Source organism: Callithrix jacchus, chromosome 19 (assembly GCF_049354715.1).
Source record: "Callithrix jacchus isolate 240 chromosome 19, calJac240_pri, whole genome shotgun sequence".
NCBI classification, from domain to species: domain Eukaryota; kingdom Metazoa; phylum Chordata; class Mammalia; order Primates; family Cebidae; genus Callithrix; species Callithrix jacchus.
The window spans coordinates 52,997,150-53,016,438 of record NC_133520.1 but is presented as its reverse complement, the minus strand read 5'-3'; the positions used below and the strand labels follow the sequence as shown (position 1 = coordinate 53,016,438).

At 44.9% G+C, this 19,289-nt stretch overlaps 1 protein-coding gene across 16 annotated transcripts in view; it reads left to right on the top strand.

Moving 5' to 3' along the window:
* Positions 1-19,289, top strand: part of DISC1 (DISC1 scaffold protein) — a 371,616-nt gene that overhangs the window by 259,757 nt on the left and 92,570 nt on the right. The window contains exon 10 of one of the 16 annotated variants that reach the window (XM_035281147.3): positions 9,292-9,633. The exons of the other annotated variants lie outside the window; for them this stretch is intronic. Within the exon in view, the coding sequence (XP_035137038.2) occupies positions 9,292-9,323 (32 nt within the window). The 3' untranslated portion in view covers positions 9,324-9,633. Of the gene's footprint in view, positions 1-9,291; positions 9,634-19,289 lie in introns of those variants that run through there. 16 annotated transcript variants of the gene reach the window in all.

Genomic DNA, 19,289 nt, shown 5'->3' with positions numbered 1-19,289 from the left:
ATACAGGCAACCATCAATCAAAGGAATACATCCTAGAAAAGAAAGGCACGGGGTAAAGCCTGCCTCCTTTGCAGGTCCCATCTGTTCTTGGGAGGATAGTCCACACATATTGCTCCTGGGCCCTCTGTGGCCGAGCACAAACAGCTGTACATACAAAGGAGGCTGTGTATTTGTTCATTATGTTGGAACTGGCAGTAGAAGGGCTTTCTTGTCGAAGAAGGCACATATGAGTGCCATAGTTACGGGACAAAAATATTTCTCCTGGAAAATCTATAGAAGCCTTTGTGTGATGTTCAGCAGAGTGTGTGGGGGGTGGGTGTGAATATATCTGTGTAGGTGAAATGAGGATAAAGCGGTCATGTGAACAAATCAAGTCAAGAAAAGATCGGATGATACTGAGAATCCTGATTCTCCTTTAGAGACAGGCAGGAGTTCTCTGGCTATTCTGAAGAGTGAAGTTACTGCTCATGACGTTGCAAAATAAGGACATTTGCAACTGGTTTTTTTTTTTTTTAAACTATTTTTTTTTCCAGTTATTGACCTACCACAGTCACTCCAGCATGTGTCTTATGGACAAGGTGAGGGCGAAATTGCATTGGATGTGGCAGGGTGATTCTGCACTTTGAGGTTCATGTTTGTGGTGTGAATGAGGGACTGAAGAATTCATCTGGAAATTTTGCTTGCCCCCCATCCTCTCCGTGCTAAATCAGAATGGCATACGGTTAAGAACACAGGCCCAACCCGAACGCAGGACTTACATCCCTGCTCAGTGCTTGCATGACCTTAGAAAGTCACATTCCACTCCATCCTTAGTTTCTTCATCTGAACAATGGTGATGATGATGATAGAACTACCAACTGCATGGTGATGCTGTGTACTGAGGAAAGTCTTTACAACCACTAGAGTTGACTGAGGCTGGAATGGCTTCTATCATAGAGTTGAGAGTTCGCTTGTAGTGGAGAGTCAACTGCGGCTGAAAGGCTGCTACCAGGGATGTTACCCAGATGTTCACAGGGCATGGAGGTGTGGGACAAGATGACCTCAGAGCTTCCCTCCACCAGTGACAACACATGTAATGTGCCACCTACTAAACCTGTAATGGGGTAAATTGTATTCCTTCCAATGATATGTCCAAATCTGACCCCTGATACCTGTGAATGTGACCATTCCTGGAAATAAGATCTTTGCAGATTTAAGAATCTTGAGATAAGATCATCCTCAATTTAGGGTGGGTCCTAAATCCAATGACTGGTATTTTTTATGAGACGGGTGGGAGAGATCGCAGACACAGACACACAGAAAGGAACGCCACGTGAAGATGGAGGCGGAGACTGGAGTGAGGTATGTCAAGCTAAGGCATGCTAGGAGCTGCTCCAACCACTGGAAGCTGGGAGAGAGGCATGGAGAGCATTCTCCCTCGGAGCCTCCGGAAGGAACCCACTGGTCTAACACCTTAACTTTGGATTTCTGGCTGCTAGGACAAGGACAGGGTAAGCTTCTGTTGTTTCAAGCCACCCAGTTTTCAATACATTGTCATAGCAGTGTTAGGCAGCTAATTCCGTTTCTCACCCATAACAAGCACTGAGTGCTGGCAACTGACTGCCACTGCGGTGACTATCAGCATGCAACTATGTGGTTACTCCATTTCGATGAATATTCCCAACCCAAGATTGCTACTTACTGAAAATTAACTTACCGAAAAAGTAAAAGCTCTTCCATATACCCCATTGGTGGATAGACTTAAGAGAACAGACAGCTTATTATAGAATAAGCAAATTACTACCTATGGGATCAGTAGAGTGTCTGCAGTTCAAACCCCTATCAAAAGTGAGTTTACATAAAAAAAAACCAGTGCATTATCCATGTGTTATATTTTGTATAACTGTATATTATACACAATATTTCTGTGTATAATATATTTGTATATTTGTGAAGATACAAATTCAGCATAGGAAGACTCAATGCCAGATCAAGTATTGCAACGTCAGTTATGGCAGGAACAAAGGCTCTTCCCAGAAGCCGTCTTCACTGTGCATTTCTTCACCGGAACTACTTGCTGTACTTAAGGCACAGGGCATTCGGATCTAGAGACATAGCTGCTGTGACTCATCATTTCTATAAGCTTGGTGCTTGGTCCCAGGCTGTCCTATCTGTCCCTGATCCAGTACAGGGACGAATTGACGTTTTCAGTGGCTACTTTGAGTCCAAATGTTAACAGATCAGGCTGAAAGGATGATGCAGTAATAGCACTTTTACAAGCAATAGAAGGCAAGCTCCTTGAATTTAAAGGCAAGGGCAGAGATTTATTCCTCCACTAAATCTAAGGACTAAAAGCTTAGGTGGAGAGAGGGCTCAAATATGAATTCACTTCTCATGCTCCCTTTGTGACCTCCTTTAAGGAAGGCCAGATTTGAGGAACGGGATTTTCCTAAGGGGAGAAAGCATTGTCTTCATCACTTGGTGTATTTTTCTCAGAAGACTATTGGCTTCCTAGAATTTTTACTTAGAATTCCAGATAGTCCAACGATGCTTTCTAGGTACCATGGCTTTCACTGTGGTGAAAGTTTTGGCTACAGTACTTTTCTGTAACCCACTCACAAAGCCTTTGGGGATGGTGATAGCATAGGGATTGTCCTTCCAAATAGTTGCTCTCCAACTAGAAAGGAGAATCCCCTTTTCTTTGAGTCACAGAGGATGGAGAGGCTCAACATTCTCATTCTGTGTTCGGGTTTCCACCCCTGTGGCTGGTGTGATTTCCATTTATAGCCATGTATTGGCTGAGAAGCCTGACACAATCCTGACCCAAAGCATGAGGCACTCTTGTATATTTCTAGGTCAAGAACACTAAAAAGCAGGCTCATCAGGTTATTTTTTGTTATTAATAGATTTCTTCATAACCTGATGCTTCAACTTTCCAAGACCTCGTTTCTTCCAGAGTAGCGGAGGTAGCTGGAACTTTGTTATATTTGGGTATCAAATTCTGCCTTGGTAATATGTACAATGCCTCAAAAACTGGGGACTCCACGTCACTCTCCTGTGTCATGTAGTTCTGTCTCTTTGTGGAAGCCGTTCTTTCCCAAAAACCCTCACTCACCTGCCTACCTTGCCAACGTTCCCTGCTCCTGGGTTGCCCTTCATTGTGTTCTATTATGGGTAATCATGCTTTGCCAGGGACCATGCCAAATACTTGGAAGGTGAAGGAGGTCATCGATAGAGAGGACACATAAGGAAGTAGAGGGCTCTGATAAAATGTGATGAGAGGTATGTACACGGATTTTTATGCAACAAAAGACATAGGCAAGGAGCCTGTGAACTAGTCTGCAAATGCTGGACCCCCTTGATCAGGATGTTTTCGGAGCAGACTCCAGTGTCTCCCAACACCTATCCCTGGCTGGACTGCTTGTCATTGTCTCATCACAAGGTGAAGGTATAGTTCCAGGGGGCTGCCCCACCAGGGCACCTTGTCTTTTGCAATTCCAGGGTGGGATGTGCATTGTCTACTTAGACCTAGGAACTCCCTTCAGCAGTTCTCCTGTGGACCTCTGTCGAAGCCACCCTACAAAGTGAGCATGCACTCTGGTTTAGGAAACTTTTCTTGAGAGATTTATTCTATAGTCTCCCTAACATCCCATTCTGGTGTTTATTCCATTAATTTAGAGCAAGCACCTGTTAAGTGAAGGGCCCTAAAAGGCATAGAAAAGGGCAAAGTATAGGACTTGATCTCTGCTCTCAGCTATTAAAACTGGAGAGGCAAGGCACATAGAAGGATAGGGAAGATAGGATATTTAAACAGATGTTCTACAGTGTTTCTCCAGATAGTGCTCTTTTCCTGTTAGGGGCTTTTCAGTAAGTAATTTCAATGAAAGGGCAGTGACAGTAAGAGATGATTTTGGGTTATTTTCTGCATAGGCATCCTCAGTAAGGAAGGCTGTGCCCACCTGTGTTTGAAATGTGCAAGCTTGATTCTTCTCCCTTTTCTTCTTTATTAGTCTGGCTAACAGTCTATTTTGTTAGTCTTTTCAAAAAACCAGCTCCTGGATTCATTGATTTTTTTTTCAAAGAGATTTTTGTATCTCTACCTCCTTCAGTTCTGCTCTGATCTTGGTTATTTCTTGTCTTCTGCTAGCTTTTGAATTTGTTTGCTCTTGCTGCTCTAGTTCTTTTAGAGACTAGGGTGTCAATTTTATCTATCCTGCTTTCTCCTGTGAACATGTAGTGCTATAAATTTTCCTGTAAACACTGCTTTAGTTGTGTCCCAGAGATTCTGGCACTTTGTGTCTTTGTTCTCATTGGTTTCAGAGAACTGATTTATTTCTGCCTTAATTTCGTTATTTACCCAGTAGTCATTCAGGAGCAGGTTGTTCAGTTTCCATGTAGTTGTGTGGTTTTGAGTGAGTTTCTTAATCTTGAGTTCTAATTTGGTTGCACTGTGGTCTGAGAGACTGTTTGTTATGATTTCCGTTCTTTTGCATTTGCTGAGGAGTGTTTTACTTCCAATTACATGGTCAATTTTAGAGTAAGTGCGATGTGCTGCTGAGGAGAATGTATTCTCTGTTGATTTGGGGTGGAAAGTGCTGCAGATGTCTATTAGGTCCACTTAGTCTGGAGCTGAGTTCACGTCCTGAATATCCTTGTTAATGCTCTGTCTCGTTGATCTGTCTAATATTGACAGTGGGGTGTTAAAGTCTCCCACGATTATCATGTGGAAGTCTAAGTCTCTTTGTAGGTCTCTACTTACTTTATAGATCTGGGTGCTCCTGTATTGGGTGCGTATATATTTAGGATAACTAGCTCTTCATGCAGCCAGGCTCAAGTAACATTATTGTTCTTTTCATCCTTCCTCTCCTACTCGCCTCCCCGACTCCTGACAAAATATGGAAATCCTGTCCCCGAGTAGTCTTGATCACAATACACAGTCTCACAGCCAAAAGAATGTATTTTTAACCCTGAGACTCCGAAAACGGCTTAAATCATTCATGCTGTCGTCTATTAGTCTGCCGCTGTGTTGTTATTTTTCCCAGGCTTAATGAGCCCTCGTGGCACTGTGCTGCCTCGGAGCACGCCCGCAGCTTCCAGCAAAGACAAGCCGGCTCTTAAAATATGCAAGTCATCAGCCTTTCTTGGAAAATGCTATGCGGAAGGTGCTTTGGACAAGAAAACAGATGATTTTTGCAGACTGTTCTGTAGTTAATTTGGGTCATGAAGCCCACTGTGGCTCAAGGAGTTTAGGGGATAGAAAAGGGGCTTTTGAAGGATTACCAACTAGATAGGAAGAAAGAAACAAATGAAGGGTAATCCTGTTTTTCTTTTGAGACCAGTAAGAAAAAGTTGTTTGAAAAGAGGACATTCCACCATTGTTGTTGCTGTTTTTGAAGGAGAGCTGCACTTCTCATGTCCCCCAGGCTTTCTAGTATTTATGGGGTGAGGGATTACAGGGGCTGCTCAAACCTGGCCACTAATATGACGCCAGGAGCAGGGTGACACGGGGGCCATGGTGCCAGCTACAGGCAGTGTGGGATTGACCGTGTTAGCCCTGGACATCAAGCCTGGAGTGACAGGTGGCCCGAAAACCGCTGGATACAAGCAAGGGCTTTGAAATCAATCAGGCTCTCATGATCAGGCATTGCTCACAAATAAAAATATTTATTTAAGAGGGAGTTTGAGAAAATGTTCCTCTTACTATTTTTGCTTGGGTTTTGAATAGGAAGGGGCGTAGAGATCCTGTCCTGTAACCCTTTCTTTGTGCAGATGAGAGATGTGAGGTCAGGGAAGGTTAGTGGGCTCGGTGAGTTCACAGGAGAACCCTATGCAGCAGGAGGGTCGATTGGCTTCTGCCTGAGAATTCTTTTCACCCTAACATATCCTGTGCATTTGTTTATGTGTGCTGGGAATTGCTCTAGGTGCTTTGCACACGTTAAACATATCTAATCTTTAACTGTGAGAGGTGGCTACCATCATTTTTACTTAATTCCACTTTGCATTAAAGGACTTTGGCACAGTGATGTCAAGTCTGTTGACCGCAGTCTCCTGCCTGGAAGTGACAGTCAGGATTCAAGCCAGACAGTGGGAGCCTCTGGAGCAGCCCTCCAAACCTCTATCCTACATGGCTCACACAGCCTCTTAACAGAATTTTGTGACTAATGTGACATCCTAACCATTGTCTATGACATCATATCCCTGAGCACGGGGCAGCTGGGGAAGCATTTCAAGGTACTCAAGGACAAGGCACCCATCAGCATAGATGGGTGCAAACTCAGTGCTATTGCTAGCTCACTGCAGCTATGTGGCCTAAAGGAAAACAGAATTCATGTAGAGCTGATGGCTTGGAGACTAGATGTAGAAGATTGCAAGCCAGATGCAAGTCTAGTTTCTGGGGTTCATCTGTGAGCAGAGGTGTGGGTGGAGGCCCAGAAGCCAGGCCACCCTTCAGGATTGACTCTTAGTTCCTTACATGCCACTTGAGCAGCCTTTCTGCAGCTCAGCTGATACACTCAAGGCTGGGCATGTCGCTTCTCTTTTAGTCATTCTGCTTTTGGTCCACTTCTATATGTTCATTCTCAAACTAGGGCATTGTCTTCGAGACCCACTCTGGCCAAGACCAAGGGGTCATGTTTAGTCCTGGAAGGACCCCCAGAAGATGGAGGTAGTTCTTTGTTGACTAGAGGGGAGCAGGACCATCTGTGCTTTAAGGTCATCCTGATTTCCTGGTGGCCCTTAATACGAAATAAACTACACCAGGCTTGATTTCTCTGGGGTAGTGGTGTTCAGAGCCCTTGACTCACCCTGGACCTGGGCTTGTCAGGAATTGCTCTAAACTCAGGTGGATGCATGGGCGGGTCTGCACATCTCCTTTCTGTTCTGGGGTGTTTGTGTTGGCATGCCCATGTAGTGGGAGATGCCCTAGGGACTTAGTCCTGACATAGTGACCTAGAGAGGGTTTGAGTATAAAACTTTAGCTTGACTCACTGGTTCCTGGCAGGGTCAATAAATATTTGTGGACTCATTGAATGAATGAGTGAGTGAATGAATGAACCAAAGTCTGGTAAGAAGTGCTTCTAGAGCACAGAGTGTGTGTGCTGTTCTGAAACATGATGACCCTACCATCCTTTGAGGACCCACCACGTAGCTCAGTTTTGACACCAACTTGTGATTTTTTTTTTCTTTGAGACAGAGTCTCACTCTGTCATCCAAGGTGGAGTGTAGTGGCACAGCCCTAACTTACTGCAGCCTAAACTCCTCAACTCAAGTAGTCCTCCTGCCTCAGCTTCCTGAGTACTTGGGAGAACAGGTGTGTGCTACCATGCCAACTGATTAAAAAAGTTTTTTTTATAGACAGGGTCTCACCATGTTGCCCAGGATGATCTCAAACTCCTCACCTCAAGCAATCCTCCCATCTTGGCCTCTGAAAGTGCTGGTTTTACAAGTGTGAGCCACCAACCCCTGGTCCCGCCTGTGATATTTTTTACCAGCTCATTCATATTTGTACATACGGTTTTTGCTTAACACTGACACCTGGGGATAGTGTCCTAAATTGCAAGCACAGTGCCTAGCATTAACTAGTGTCAGGACTAGGGGGTGGAAGACCATAAGAGTAGAGCCTCTGGAGTTATTCAGAGAGAAGTAGCCCTACCAGGAAGATGTAATCTTACAAATAACCTATCTAATGACAGTGACTCTCTCGTCTTCCCTTAGGGCTGCATAATCAGCACTATCTGATTTAGTTGTAAGAAGAAAGGTGCTGTTGGGAAATGCCATTATTTAAAAATACCTAGAAACTACTGATCTAGTTTTAGACCAATATTTGTCCCACATTTCATATTAGAACCAATAGAATGATAGAGTAAGAGCTATGGCAATATTAATAGCTGCTATTTATTGAGCACCTGTGAACACACTGCTAGGCCCTGTATATTTATTATTTCTAATCCTCTTGGTAACATAACACATGGGAGTTATCACTTTCATTTTACAAATTAGGAAATGGAGCTTTGATTTAGTAGCATGCCTGAGTTCATGGTAGGGGCTGAGTTTGAATCTCAATTTGCTTGACCTCAAAGGTTATGTTCTTTTGTCCTGCTTCAAGGGTTCTGTGTAACTCCAGGGGTACCATTCATGTTATAGTCAGTGTACATGGCACTTCTGAGGCTGTGTGACTTGCAGCTATCCTCTTTCCATCATGCCCACCACCTCCCCAGGAGCCAATCCATTATGTCTCTTCTAAGCCAAATGGGTGACAAGTAAATTTAAAATGAATAATGTATCCTGTAGTAGATGCATTGACTATTTAGCTAGTTTTAGCATCCTGAAATTCACAATTTTTAATCTTGCAGCCTATGGACAAAAATCATATTTTGCCTCTAATTCTCAACCCTGGAGAGCATCAATTAGTTGTGAAGTTGCTTTCAAAATTAAGCCCAATTTATACTCATATTAAAAACATCCAATGTAATCATATATGAAATGGAGGCTAATGGCCCTGTACCACCCCAGCATCACCCTAGTGATGGTGTTGAGGGTAAAAATGATGGTAATGACAGTAGCAGCGATGATAATAGTTAACCACTGTTGAGGACCCATTATTTCCTTGACTCCTGTAGACACCCTATAAGGGAAGTAATTAGTATTGTTCCAGTTTTCAGAGGAGAAAATGAGGTGTTGAGATGCTCATTATCTTGCCAAGGCTCAGTTGACTGCACTGGTAAGTTGTGAAGTTAACCTAGGTTAGTCTGAGTTCACAACCTTGCTCTTAACCACTTACACTAAGCAGCCTTTCAATTGTAGGAGGAGCTTTTGGTTTTCGCTTTGAAAGGAGAAACAAATATCTAGTGATAATAATATGCCTAATAATTATCATTTACAAAATAAACAATGTTGCCATTTATGTCCACCTCTAAGGCAATTCTGAGTGAAGCATCTGCCATTTTGATTATGACACACTTGCTATCTCTTCTTAAAACATTTATTTTCATCCCTAGTATTGTGACATTCTATTGTATCTCTGATTAGTGAATTGCCAGAAAGAAAATTTTTAGACTCATTTTGTCCTGACATCTTTCAAAATTAAATATCTCTCTCCAAACATGTTGGTGGGGAAGACTTGGTGTCATAAGTTAAGTAGGGATATAATTACAACCCAAAAGTATGGGGCAAAGTGGAGCAGTTCCCTCATTGGTCAGAGTTCTGTCATTGGCCCAGCCTCTTGTCCTCAACAAATCTGAGTGCAGGTGGGACACCAAGAGCCTCCCTGAGACTTGCGCTACTTGCAAACATGGCTTGCTATTTCTGCTACAGGCTCCCTGGTCCAGGCTCCAACAAAGTTGTAGTTGTGAACATAGGACTGGAAGAGGAGGCTGAAGTCAAGAAGCCAACATTCTCAACCTTCGATATGGCTGAAATTTCTCCCATGATATCACTGGACGGAAGGACAGAGGGTGTCTGCAGTGAAGGAAGTGGGAACAGGGAGAGAGAATCCAGGCGAGAAAGGGGAGGGACTGGGCGGCCATAGCTGTGAGGGTTTCCGAGCAGCAATAGACACACCCTTTGCTTTAGGGTCGCCATGTCTGACTGCATCTCCTTCCTCTCCTTTTGACCCAGCGGCCACTACTTTGCTTTGAAATAAACTCCTTTACGGTGTGTGGAAGTCTCAGTTATTCGGCATTGTATCTTAGGGGAATGTTGTTCAGCCTCCGTGTGTATCCAGAATGTGTAGGTCTTGCCGTGGAGACTCTGTGTTAATGTCCTTGCAGCCAAGAACAGCTGCTCTTAAAGTGTCTGGCTGTGTTTTAATGGCCACCACATAGCACAGGTAAGTGAAGAAACAAATGCATCGTTTTTAAGTAACACAAATCACAACAGAAACATGAAACTTATGAAAGTGAAATCCGTTTAGTGTTAGTTTTTATTAAACAGGAATCCTTTAGAGTTGTAAGATAAGGTAATGTATATATGGCTAACTAGTTGGATTAAAAAACAGCGAAATCAATGATTATTAGGTTTCTTATGTAATGATTTAATAAAATTATTAAAAATACATATTTCTTTATATTTTGATCAGATGGACAAATTGTTCCATTTCATAATTACACCCTGACTTCCATTTCTGAAGTGATAACCCAAAGGTTACTGGTGGTGAAGCGGGTGTCCCGGTCCTCCCTGCACTGGAGGGGCAGAGCTTAATTCTGGGATGTGCATCCTCATTGGAATTGATTTAGAGAGTGGCTTGGTGAAAACCAAAGAAAGGGTTTATCTCAGAGCCTCCTGCTCTTGTTTGAACAGCCTGCAGGGATTAACTTGTGGTTGGGACTGAGCCAGAGAGATAAATGACACAGCCCTTGTGTGCTCACATTCAGAGGGAGCTCTTGCCAAATGGGACAACGAAGGATTGTGTTAAAGAGATTTCTGAACATCTTAATACAGCAGGATGATACAGTCTGCTCTCTGAACTTTCTGTGGAGCACTGAGCCAAGCCTCAGAGGATTGTGGCATGTTCTGAGTGTTTCATATGCAAGTGACATCTAACAGGGGAAAACAAAACACTTGGGAACACCATTGGGTAGGCTGGGTCCCCTGCATTTTTCAGCACAGATTTTTCTCAACAATCTCTTATATGCAAAGGAAGTAAATTCACAAAAGGTTGGGTGGGGTGGTGGTGAGGAAGGAGGAAAGCACTAAATTTTATTACAGTGCTTTTCAAAATTGAGAGACTGAATTTTCCAAAGCAGGGAAGATTACACTGCAAGTTGGGAATGTCTTACAAATGTATACATTGTCCTCTACACGTGATATAGAATTGTTCAACAATAGATGATTTCAGAAAACATAATCAGTGTAAACTCTGACAAGGAAAGGCATGCAAATGGTTTTTAAACAACCTGCATCCTTATATAACCCTAGTGTTACTGGGGTGGGCTTATAAAGCCAGGTCAGTGAGTAGAGGGACTTGCACCTTATCCAGGATTTGGCTTCTAAAGCTAACACCTAAGGCATAAATGAAGCACATTTAAAGTCACCCTTGAAAATTTCTTAAGTTACCTGTACAGTACACAGGTTTTGTGTGTTTGGGTCTTTTCTTTTTATTTAGATGGAGTCTCACGCTCACCAGGCTGGAGTACAGTGGCGCGATCTCAGCTCACTGCAACCTCTGCCTCCCGGGTTCAAGCAATTCTTCTGCCTCAGCCTCCTGAGTAGCTGGGACTACAGGCCCACGCCACCATGCCCAGCTAATGTTTGTATTTTTAGTAGAGATGGGGTTTCACCATGTTGGCCAGAGTGGTCTCGATCTCCTGACCTTGTGATCTGCCCACCTGGGCCTCCCAAAGTGCTGGGATTACAGACGTGAGCCACTGCACCCGACTGGGTCTTTTCAGTAATATAAATGCAGAAGTGTACAATGCAGAACACTTAATAGAATATACATGCAAAATAGAATTTTCCAGAGTTTTTATTGCCTAAAACATTCACATAGAGTGTACCTGGTTGAATGTATGAAGTTACATGTGCATGTGATACGACTGCATTTGTGGATGGAACCTTTACTGCTTCCCCGTCTCTAGCACCTAAGTGGTTCCTATATCCTTCCCAATGTAATTAATCTGCAGGAGGAAACTGGCCATCCTTCGTATGACTGCCCCTTTGAAAGAGAGGAAAGTGTGTCCACACTGGGGAGGGGCAGCTGCAGGAAACATCCTGAGCTTGTGAAAATCTGACCCCAAGAACTACTCTGAGTTGACCTCCCAATATCCTGGTTCCCATGCTTCAGGCTCCAATCCTGATTAGTTCACAGGCCCTGGAGTCATGTACGCCTCTTTGGCCTTGACCTTGGATGTTCAGCCTAGCCACCTTCCACTCCACTTTTTTTCTCATAGATTTGCCGTTTTCATCCTGCCCATATTCTCCCAGCATCCAGCCAAGACTTAGCCACAGTTTCTAGTTCTGCTGCCCCTGCTGTAAGTGGGTCCGTTACACAGCATTGTCCCTCTCCAGGTGAGGTGGCACATGATGGGGTGGGGTAGGTTTGATACCCCTGCACTCTCTCCACCCATGCCGTGAAATATAGTGAGATGAGAGCATTGCATTCTTCATTCTGAAAGAGGTTTCGAATGTTTTGATTTGTGGAAGGTGGATGTCATGAAGAGTTGCATAATTAAACCGGTACAGAGGAAAACCTGGCAGAGAAGTGAGTTGCAGGGCTAGGTTTACATACAGGGTGACAAACCTGTCTCTGAAGATCCTGGGAGTTGTTTTCACCTGGTGACAGTGTACAACGGTGACTGAGGACACTGCCCTTCATGCCTCTGAATCTCAATACCTATAATTAAGAAGAAGCCCTCAATACCTGTAATTAAGAAGATGGGAGTTTTATCCATCTTATTTTTGGATATTTAAGCAGAATGCAGATATTTTCCCAATCCTTTGAAAGTCTCTTTCTTTTTAAACCTATGGGATTCTAAGGTAGCAACAAAGCAAACAAAAACGGAGCCTAGACTTCCTATAATTTTTTCTTTTTGGTCAAAGGAGTCACCCTCCAACTGACATATTTATAACATGTCCCTGTGATAAGGAGAAACTGCTCACTTATCTCTGAGTCTCATGACAGAAAGAGCATCAGAGAAAAGATACTACAGTCCCTCAAACACACAGCAGTTTGAGACAAAAATGACACTCTAATCTGCAGCTGAACAGGTTCTGTCTTCCATTAAACCTGTATCCCCATTTTATTATATAGTTGAGCCAGTTATATATGACTCACTGGGAAAGTGCATTTTATGATTTTGTTAGAAGAAATGGTTTCTCTGGGATCATTTTAAGCCAATAATTTTATACCTAGCTCCTCCTAAATATCTAGGACATTAACTTATTAGCCATTCTGGTGTCAAGCCTAATACTTTTTAAATACTTAAAACAAATACCAGGAAACTGTGGGAGTTGGAGAATAGATTTTCCATAGGCATTCAGACATTGGGGGATCGATCTCAGTGGATTTAGTAGGAAAAGGCTTGATTCTCTGCTTCCTCTGCACATGGAGCTTTCATTTTATGCAGCAGGAGGGACGGCACGCATGTGGGATAAAGCTGGGCAGATTATTTCAAAACCAGGCTCACATCTATTTGACTGACAAGGTCCTGGCCCCCCGCCAGGGTGACAGCACCGGAACGTCGTTTCTTCTGTGGGGCTCTGCTGGCTGGGCCTGTGTGGAGATAGGCAGACCAGGGGATGTCCAGGCTGCAGTTGACAGGGGACTTGAAAATCTCAGAGGGTGGGGGAGGCTTGGGGACTGAAGGGGAACCTGGCTTTGATGGGGTGGGGGGAAGCACAGCAGCCTGGTAGGAAAGGACCTGAAAGAGGGACTCCCAAACATGCGTGTATGTGTGAGTATGTGTGTAAAAGCAGCTGCAGATCACAAATCATTTGTTTTATTGCAAATCCTACTCAATTCTTTGAGCTCTCCTGACAACATCGGATCCTGTTGATGGTTTTGGAAACACTTTGTTCTTCACTGGCTTCTATAGGCATCTCCTCCTGGGGGTTCTTTGCTTCCCTGACCACTCCATCTCCTTCTCTTTACTGGCCCTTCCTTCTCATCCTATCTTTTAAGGACAGAGTGTTGGTCTGTCATCCAGGCTAGAGTGCAGTGGCAGGATCTCAGCTCACTGCCACCTTTGCCTGCCAGGTTCAAGCAATTCTCCTGCCTCAGCCTCTCAAGCTCCCAAGTAGCTGATACTGATACTACAGGCGCATACCGCCACGCCTGGCTATTTTTTGTGTTTGTGTTTTTAGTAGAGATAATGTTTCACCATGCTAGCCAGGCTGGTCTCAAACTCCTGGCCTCATGATCCGCTCACCTCAGCCTCCCAAAGTGCTGGGATTATAGGCGTGAGCCACTGCACCCAGCCTTTAGGTTTTGTTCTTTTGGTTCTGTCCCCAGGCACGTTTTCATTTCCCTGCACATGCCCGGTGTGCTAGGCAGAATAATGACCCTCCCAAAGACATCCATGCTCTGATACCCAGAACCTGGTGAATATGGCTGTTACAAGGCCAAAGAGATTTTGCGGACATGAGGAAGGTTATAGATCCCGAGGTAAGGAGAGAATCCTCGTTTATTTAGGCAAATCCAATCTAATCACATGAGCCCTTACAAGTAGAAGACTTTCTCAGGCTGGGCACAGAGGAGTCACGAGGTAGAGGGAGTGACAGTGAGGTTTGAAGTCTGAGAAGTCCTGGATGGCATATCACTGCAGGGTTTGGAGATGGAGGGGGCCAATGAGCCAGGGCAAGTGGGCGGCCTCTGAAGTTGACAGCAAGCAAGAAGACAAGGATCTCAGCTTAGGGCCACAGGACTGGATTCTGCCAGCAACCTGCAGGAGTTCAGAAATGGCTTGAACCCCAGAGCCTCCAGAAAGGAGCATAACCCTGCATTCAGCATGGTTTCAGCCTGTGAGACTGGGCAGAGAGCCAGCCGAGTCCTTCTGTGTTGGACCTCTGACCTACAGAACCATAAATGAATCATTCGTGTTGTTTTAACCTGCTAAATGTGTGGCAATGCAGTACTGCAGCAATAAAACCAATCCACCCACAGCCAATGGTCTCACGATTCTAACAGCTTCGATTAACCCTGTAAACTGATGGTGGATCCCTATTCCCCATTCTGTTGAATCCCAAAGCCTCATGACTTTCTTCTGTTGGGCAACTCTGCTTAGGTGTGTTAAAGACACATCCAACCCTATGTATTAGAAACTTGCTGCCAGAAACCTCGAGTCAGTCTGGGTTCTCTCCTCTCTGTTTTATTCTTTGTGAAATCTCATCTTCATTAGGTCTCGTCTGAAATGTCAGCATCTCAAAGGGGAGCCCTCCAACCACCCAATTTAAAACGACAGCCCCCTCCAACACACAATCATCCTTTATGCTTATCAGCATCAGCGTATTATATGTTTACTTACTGCTTTGCTTATTATTAGCTGTCTTCCCTCTGGGAATGTCAGCACATGTGTATTTTATTTTATTCGTTCTATTTAACAAGTAGTAATATAGTGGTTTCCAAGTGTCAGGAAGTGCTCTCAGCATTTTTACAAATATCCACTTATCTAACACTGTCTTTTCACTGTCATAGCCCTCTTAGAATAGTGCCTGGCACGTAGTAGTTGCTCAGTAAGTAGTTGAGTGAATGAATGAATATGACTTCAGCCTAACACGAAGTCCTGTCAATTCTATTCCCTAATACCTTCCCTAACAACCTGCCTTTTTCCATCTGTAATGGACTAAGATACTGGCCGTATCCTTCTCCCTTGTAGGACCCTTGAATGGCTTCCCTTTGTTTGTGAGAGAAAATCCACACTCTTACAGGGATTCACACACTTTTCTTGTCATGCCCTCGGTTCTGCCTCCATCTTTATTTCTCAAAACTCCCCTCTCATCCTCTCTCACCTTCCTTACAGACTAATCTTTGATCAGCCTGGATATTCAGTTTCCCTAATATGTTCCATCCTCCCTCTACTTCCAAGCCCCTGCATATGAGCTTTTGCCATTGACATTCCTTCCTACTACCTTCCTATTCTCTGCCTTTTTTTTTTTTTTTTTTTTTTTGAGACAGAGCCTTGCTGTGTCATTCAGGCTGGAGTGCAGTGGTGTGATAGCTCACCCAACCTCTGCCTCCCGGGTTCAAGCAATTCTCTTGCCTCAGCCTCCCAAGTAGCTGGGATTACAGGCGTGCATCACTGTGTCCGGCTAATTTTTGTATTTTTAATAGAGACAGGCTTCTGCCATGTTGGCCAGGCTGGTCTTGAACTCCTGACCTCAGGTGATCCACCCACTTTGGCCTGCCAAACTGCTGGGCTTACAGGCGTGAGCCACTGTGTCCGGCTTTCCCCACTTGTCCTTAATATTTCGACTCAGTTGTTTCCCTCCTCCATTACAGGACACCTCTCTGATCTCCGCCTCTGTTGAGAAAGTGCCTTTCCTGGTGCTCACGGCTATTCTGTCTGTCTCTGTCCTTCCCCTCTCTGTGTGTGGTAAAGACTGCTGTACCTGTGCAGTTCCCTCAGGTGTTCGCATGGTGCTTGAAGCTGGGAGCTGGAGAGTGCAATCCACAGCTGGCACCTCTTGCAGGGGCTCAGCCGAGTGAGTGAGTTGGTTTCCCATGGCTTGGTGAGCCCTGGCCAGGTACTCTCCCGAGCCAAGGGGGGCACTTGTTCTGCCAGTATTGATTTGCAGGCACAATTATATGTGTAAATGCATTTTCACTGTTCTGCCTTAGGACCCAATTTTTGAAAATTAGATTTTAAATGTCGTATTCTCCTCACTTACATCTTATGCTTCCCGACACTCAGCACATAATTTAAAATGAAAGGCATAGAAAATTGGACTCATTTAGTTTACTCCACTTGAAATCCATGTGAGTCTATTTTTAAATTCTCCTAGACCCTGTGCTCTTTCAGGGTGTGTGAGGGGAAGGAAGAGGGTGGGGGAGAAGGGAAAGAAGACACTCATTGTAGGCTGTTAGAGATGCTGCGTGTTATTGCGCTTTGTTTTAATACATGCAGTTTTCACATTAGCATTACCCCAAATACAATTTCTAAAGCCAAAGACTGAAAATGCGACTCTGCTGCCACATTTGCTGCTGCGTGACGTTCTTGATTGCAGTGAGGGGCTGGCCGTGGCCCGCTTGTGGGAGAGAGCTTTAGCATTCTTTCCTTTGCTTTCCAGCTGACGTGTTCCTCCAGCTCTGCCACGCCCATCAGATGGCAGGTGGGGAGCAGATTAAGCCATGGGCATAACCAGGGTGTACAGAGCCCTGACTTACAAACACCTGCTCTCATAGGCATGAAGGTGAACAGATGGGTGGGTGGGAGGCTTCCCTTCAACCGCAGTCCTGAATCTGAGTTCTTGGGTTAGGATTTGGTATGAAGATTTGTGCAAATCTTCAGATTGCACAGATATCCCTACATTGGGCTGCTCTGCCTGCCTGCGATGAGAGTTTTCAGGCTTCTTACAGGCAGGAGGTGCTGAGTATTGACACCAAAGCTTGGTCATATAAGACACCAGTGACCCCTGTTCTGCTAATTCATATCGTTCAGCCAGCTCCCACACTTCCCACTGCCTGTGCTCAGCCCCAGGAGGCTTTCCGACCTGCCCTTTTCTGCTTTATAAAGCAACAGTGGGATTCCAGGAGCAAGGCCAGCAAAGCGAGGTCAGACACACTTTGTAGGAGAGCTCCGAGATTATCCAACAAATGTGTATGGAGAGCGCACCACAGGGTGCTGTCCTCAGGAAACTCGAATTCTGATGGGAAAGACAGAAAAATAAAAAACAAAAAAATTATAATTGTTAAAAGGACTGCAGAGGCACCAGGAAGGGATCAGAGAGCAAATTCTCAGGGTGGCAGGCAGCCAAGAACTGCAGGGAAAGTGCCCTCAAAGGCAGGAACATTTAAGACGAGGCTTAAAGGATAAGCAAGCTGCCCCCACAGGGAGGGAGCAGGGAGTGCCAGACAGAGGATGGGGAAAGAGCTGCAGTGGAGATAAGAAAATCAGACCTGTGATGGGAGCAGGGGAGGGGACCAGGGGGCAAGGGAACCAGGGCACAGGGGACGAGGGAAAGAGGAAACAAGCAAGGCTGACCATGTAGGTCTTGGGAAGGGATCTGGATTTTATTCAAGATCCAGAAGAAGCCAGTGGAGGGTACCAAGTAGGTTTTTCTGGGATCTACTTCCAGGAAGAAGGGCAAGTATAAAAAGGTGAAGGAGAGGTGCAGGCTCCTCCCCTCTAGGAGGGAACCTGCTGGTTGACCCTGGAGAAGACAGCACTCATAGTTTCCATCAGAGTTCAGCATTCAGCCTTCTCTGTTTCCCAGCTGTGCTGCATGGAAATAGAAAACAGCACGGCCAGGTCAGGCATGGTGGTTCATGCCTGTAATCCCTGTATTTTGGGAGGCCAAGGTGGGTGGATTACTTGAGGTCAGGAGTTTGAGACCAGCCTGGCCAATGTGGTGAAACCCCGTCTCAACTAAAAATACAAAACTTAGCTGGGCATGGTGGCATATGCCTGTAGTCCAAGCTACTTGGGAGGCCAAGGCAGGAGAATCACTTGAACTTGGGAGGCTGAAGTTGCAGTGAGCCGAGACTGCACCAATACACTCCAGCCTGGGCGACAGACTGAGACTTGGTCTCAAAAAAAAAAAGAAAAGAAAAGAAAAAAGAGGCAGGCACAGTGGCTCACGCCTGTAATCCCAGCACTTTGGGGGGCTGAGGTGGGTGGATCATGAGGTCAAGAGATCAAGACCAGCCTGGCCAACATGGTGAAACCCCTGTCTCTACTAAAAATACAAAAATTAGCTGGGTGTGGTGGTGCACACAGGTAGTCCCAGCTACTTGGGAGGCTGAGGCAGGAGAATTGCTTGAACCCAGGAGGCGGAGGTTGTAGTGAGCCAAGATCCCGCCACTTCACTCCAGCCTGAACAACAGAGGGAGACTCCGTCTCAAAAGAAAAAAAGGAAAGAAAATGAAAATGCCACGGCCAGAGATGCCATGTTTTAGCTTCAGGGAACTGTGCTGAATACTCTGAGTTGTACCAACAGGTACACTCCCAGCCGCCCATCGGCCCTTGTGCCGAGCACCCGGTATTGCCTCCTTCCCTAGTGCTTCTCCCAGGAACGTACTGTCTGGGAGACTCATAACACACATTGCTGGGGTTTGTGGGAGATCAAGGATTATGTTCCCCCTGGACTATTTTGAAAAGGTTGAAATTCAGCCCCTTCATGATGTCATGCTCATAGCTAAGAAGGCTTGCCTTTCTGTCTTCCTTTGTCCATTTTACAATTAACCGGGATTATTGGTAAAAGCAGGCTCACCCCTAATACATGTGGAGCTGGGGCCATGTTACACGACAAGGCCCCTATACCATATATCCCTGTATATCCGCATAGTTCCAGAGATAAATCAGTCTAGTAAATGACTTAATATAGCAATGTTTTATTGTCCTACCTTGATGCTTTAAAATGTAGGTTTTGTTAGTATTTAGGCATGGTGAGGCCAACAGATCAGCAAACAGTTGCTGTTGAAAGGAATTTGTTACTGACAGTTCCCAAGAGCTGGGACATGCCATGCTATACCAGACCACATGGGGATGTACTAGGCTTGGTGAGGAGGTAGAGAGAGTGAGGGGAAGATGTGGGCAAGTGTCTTTATTGCGGTTTCTGTGAGAAGGAATGGGAAAGGCAGGACAGCCAGGCTTGGAATTAGCTAGTTTGAATAATTTCAGTGGGCTCTGGGGTATAGAAGGTGTCCCTAGTTATCTGAT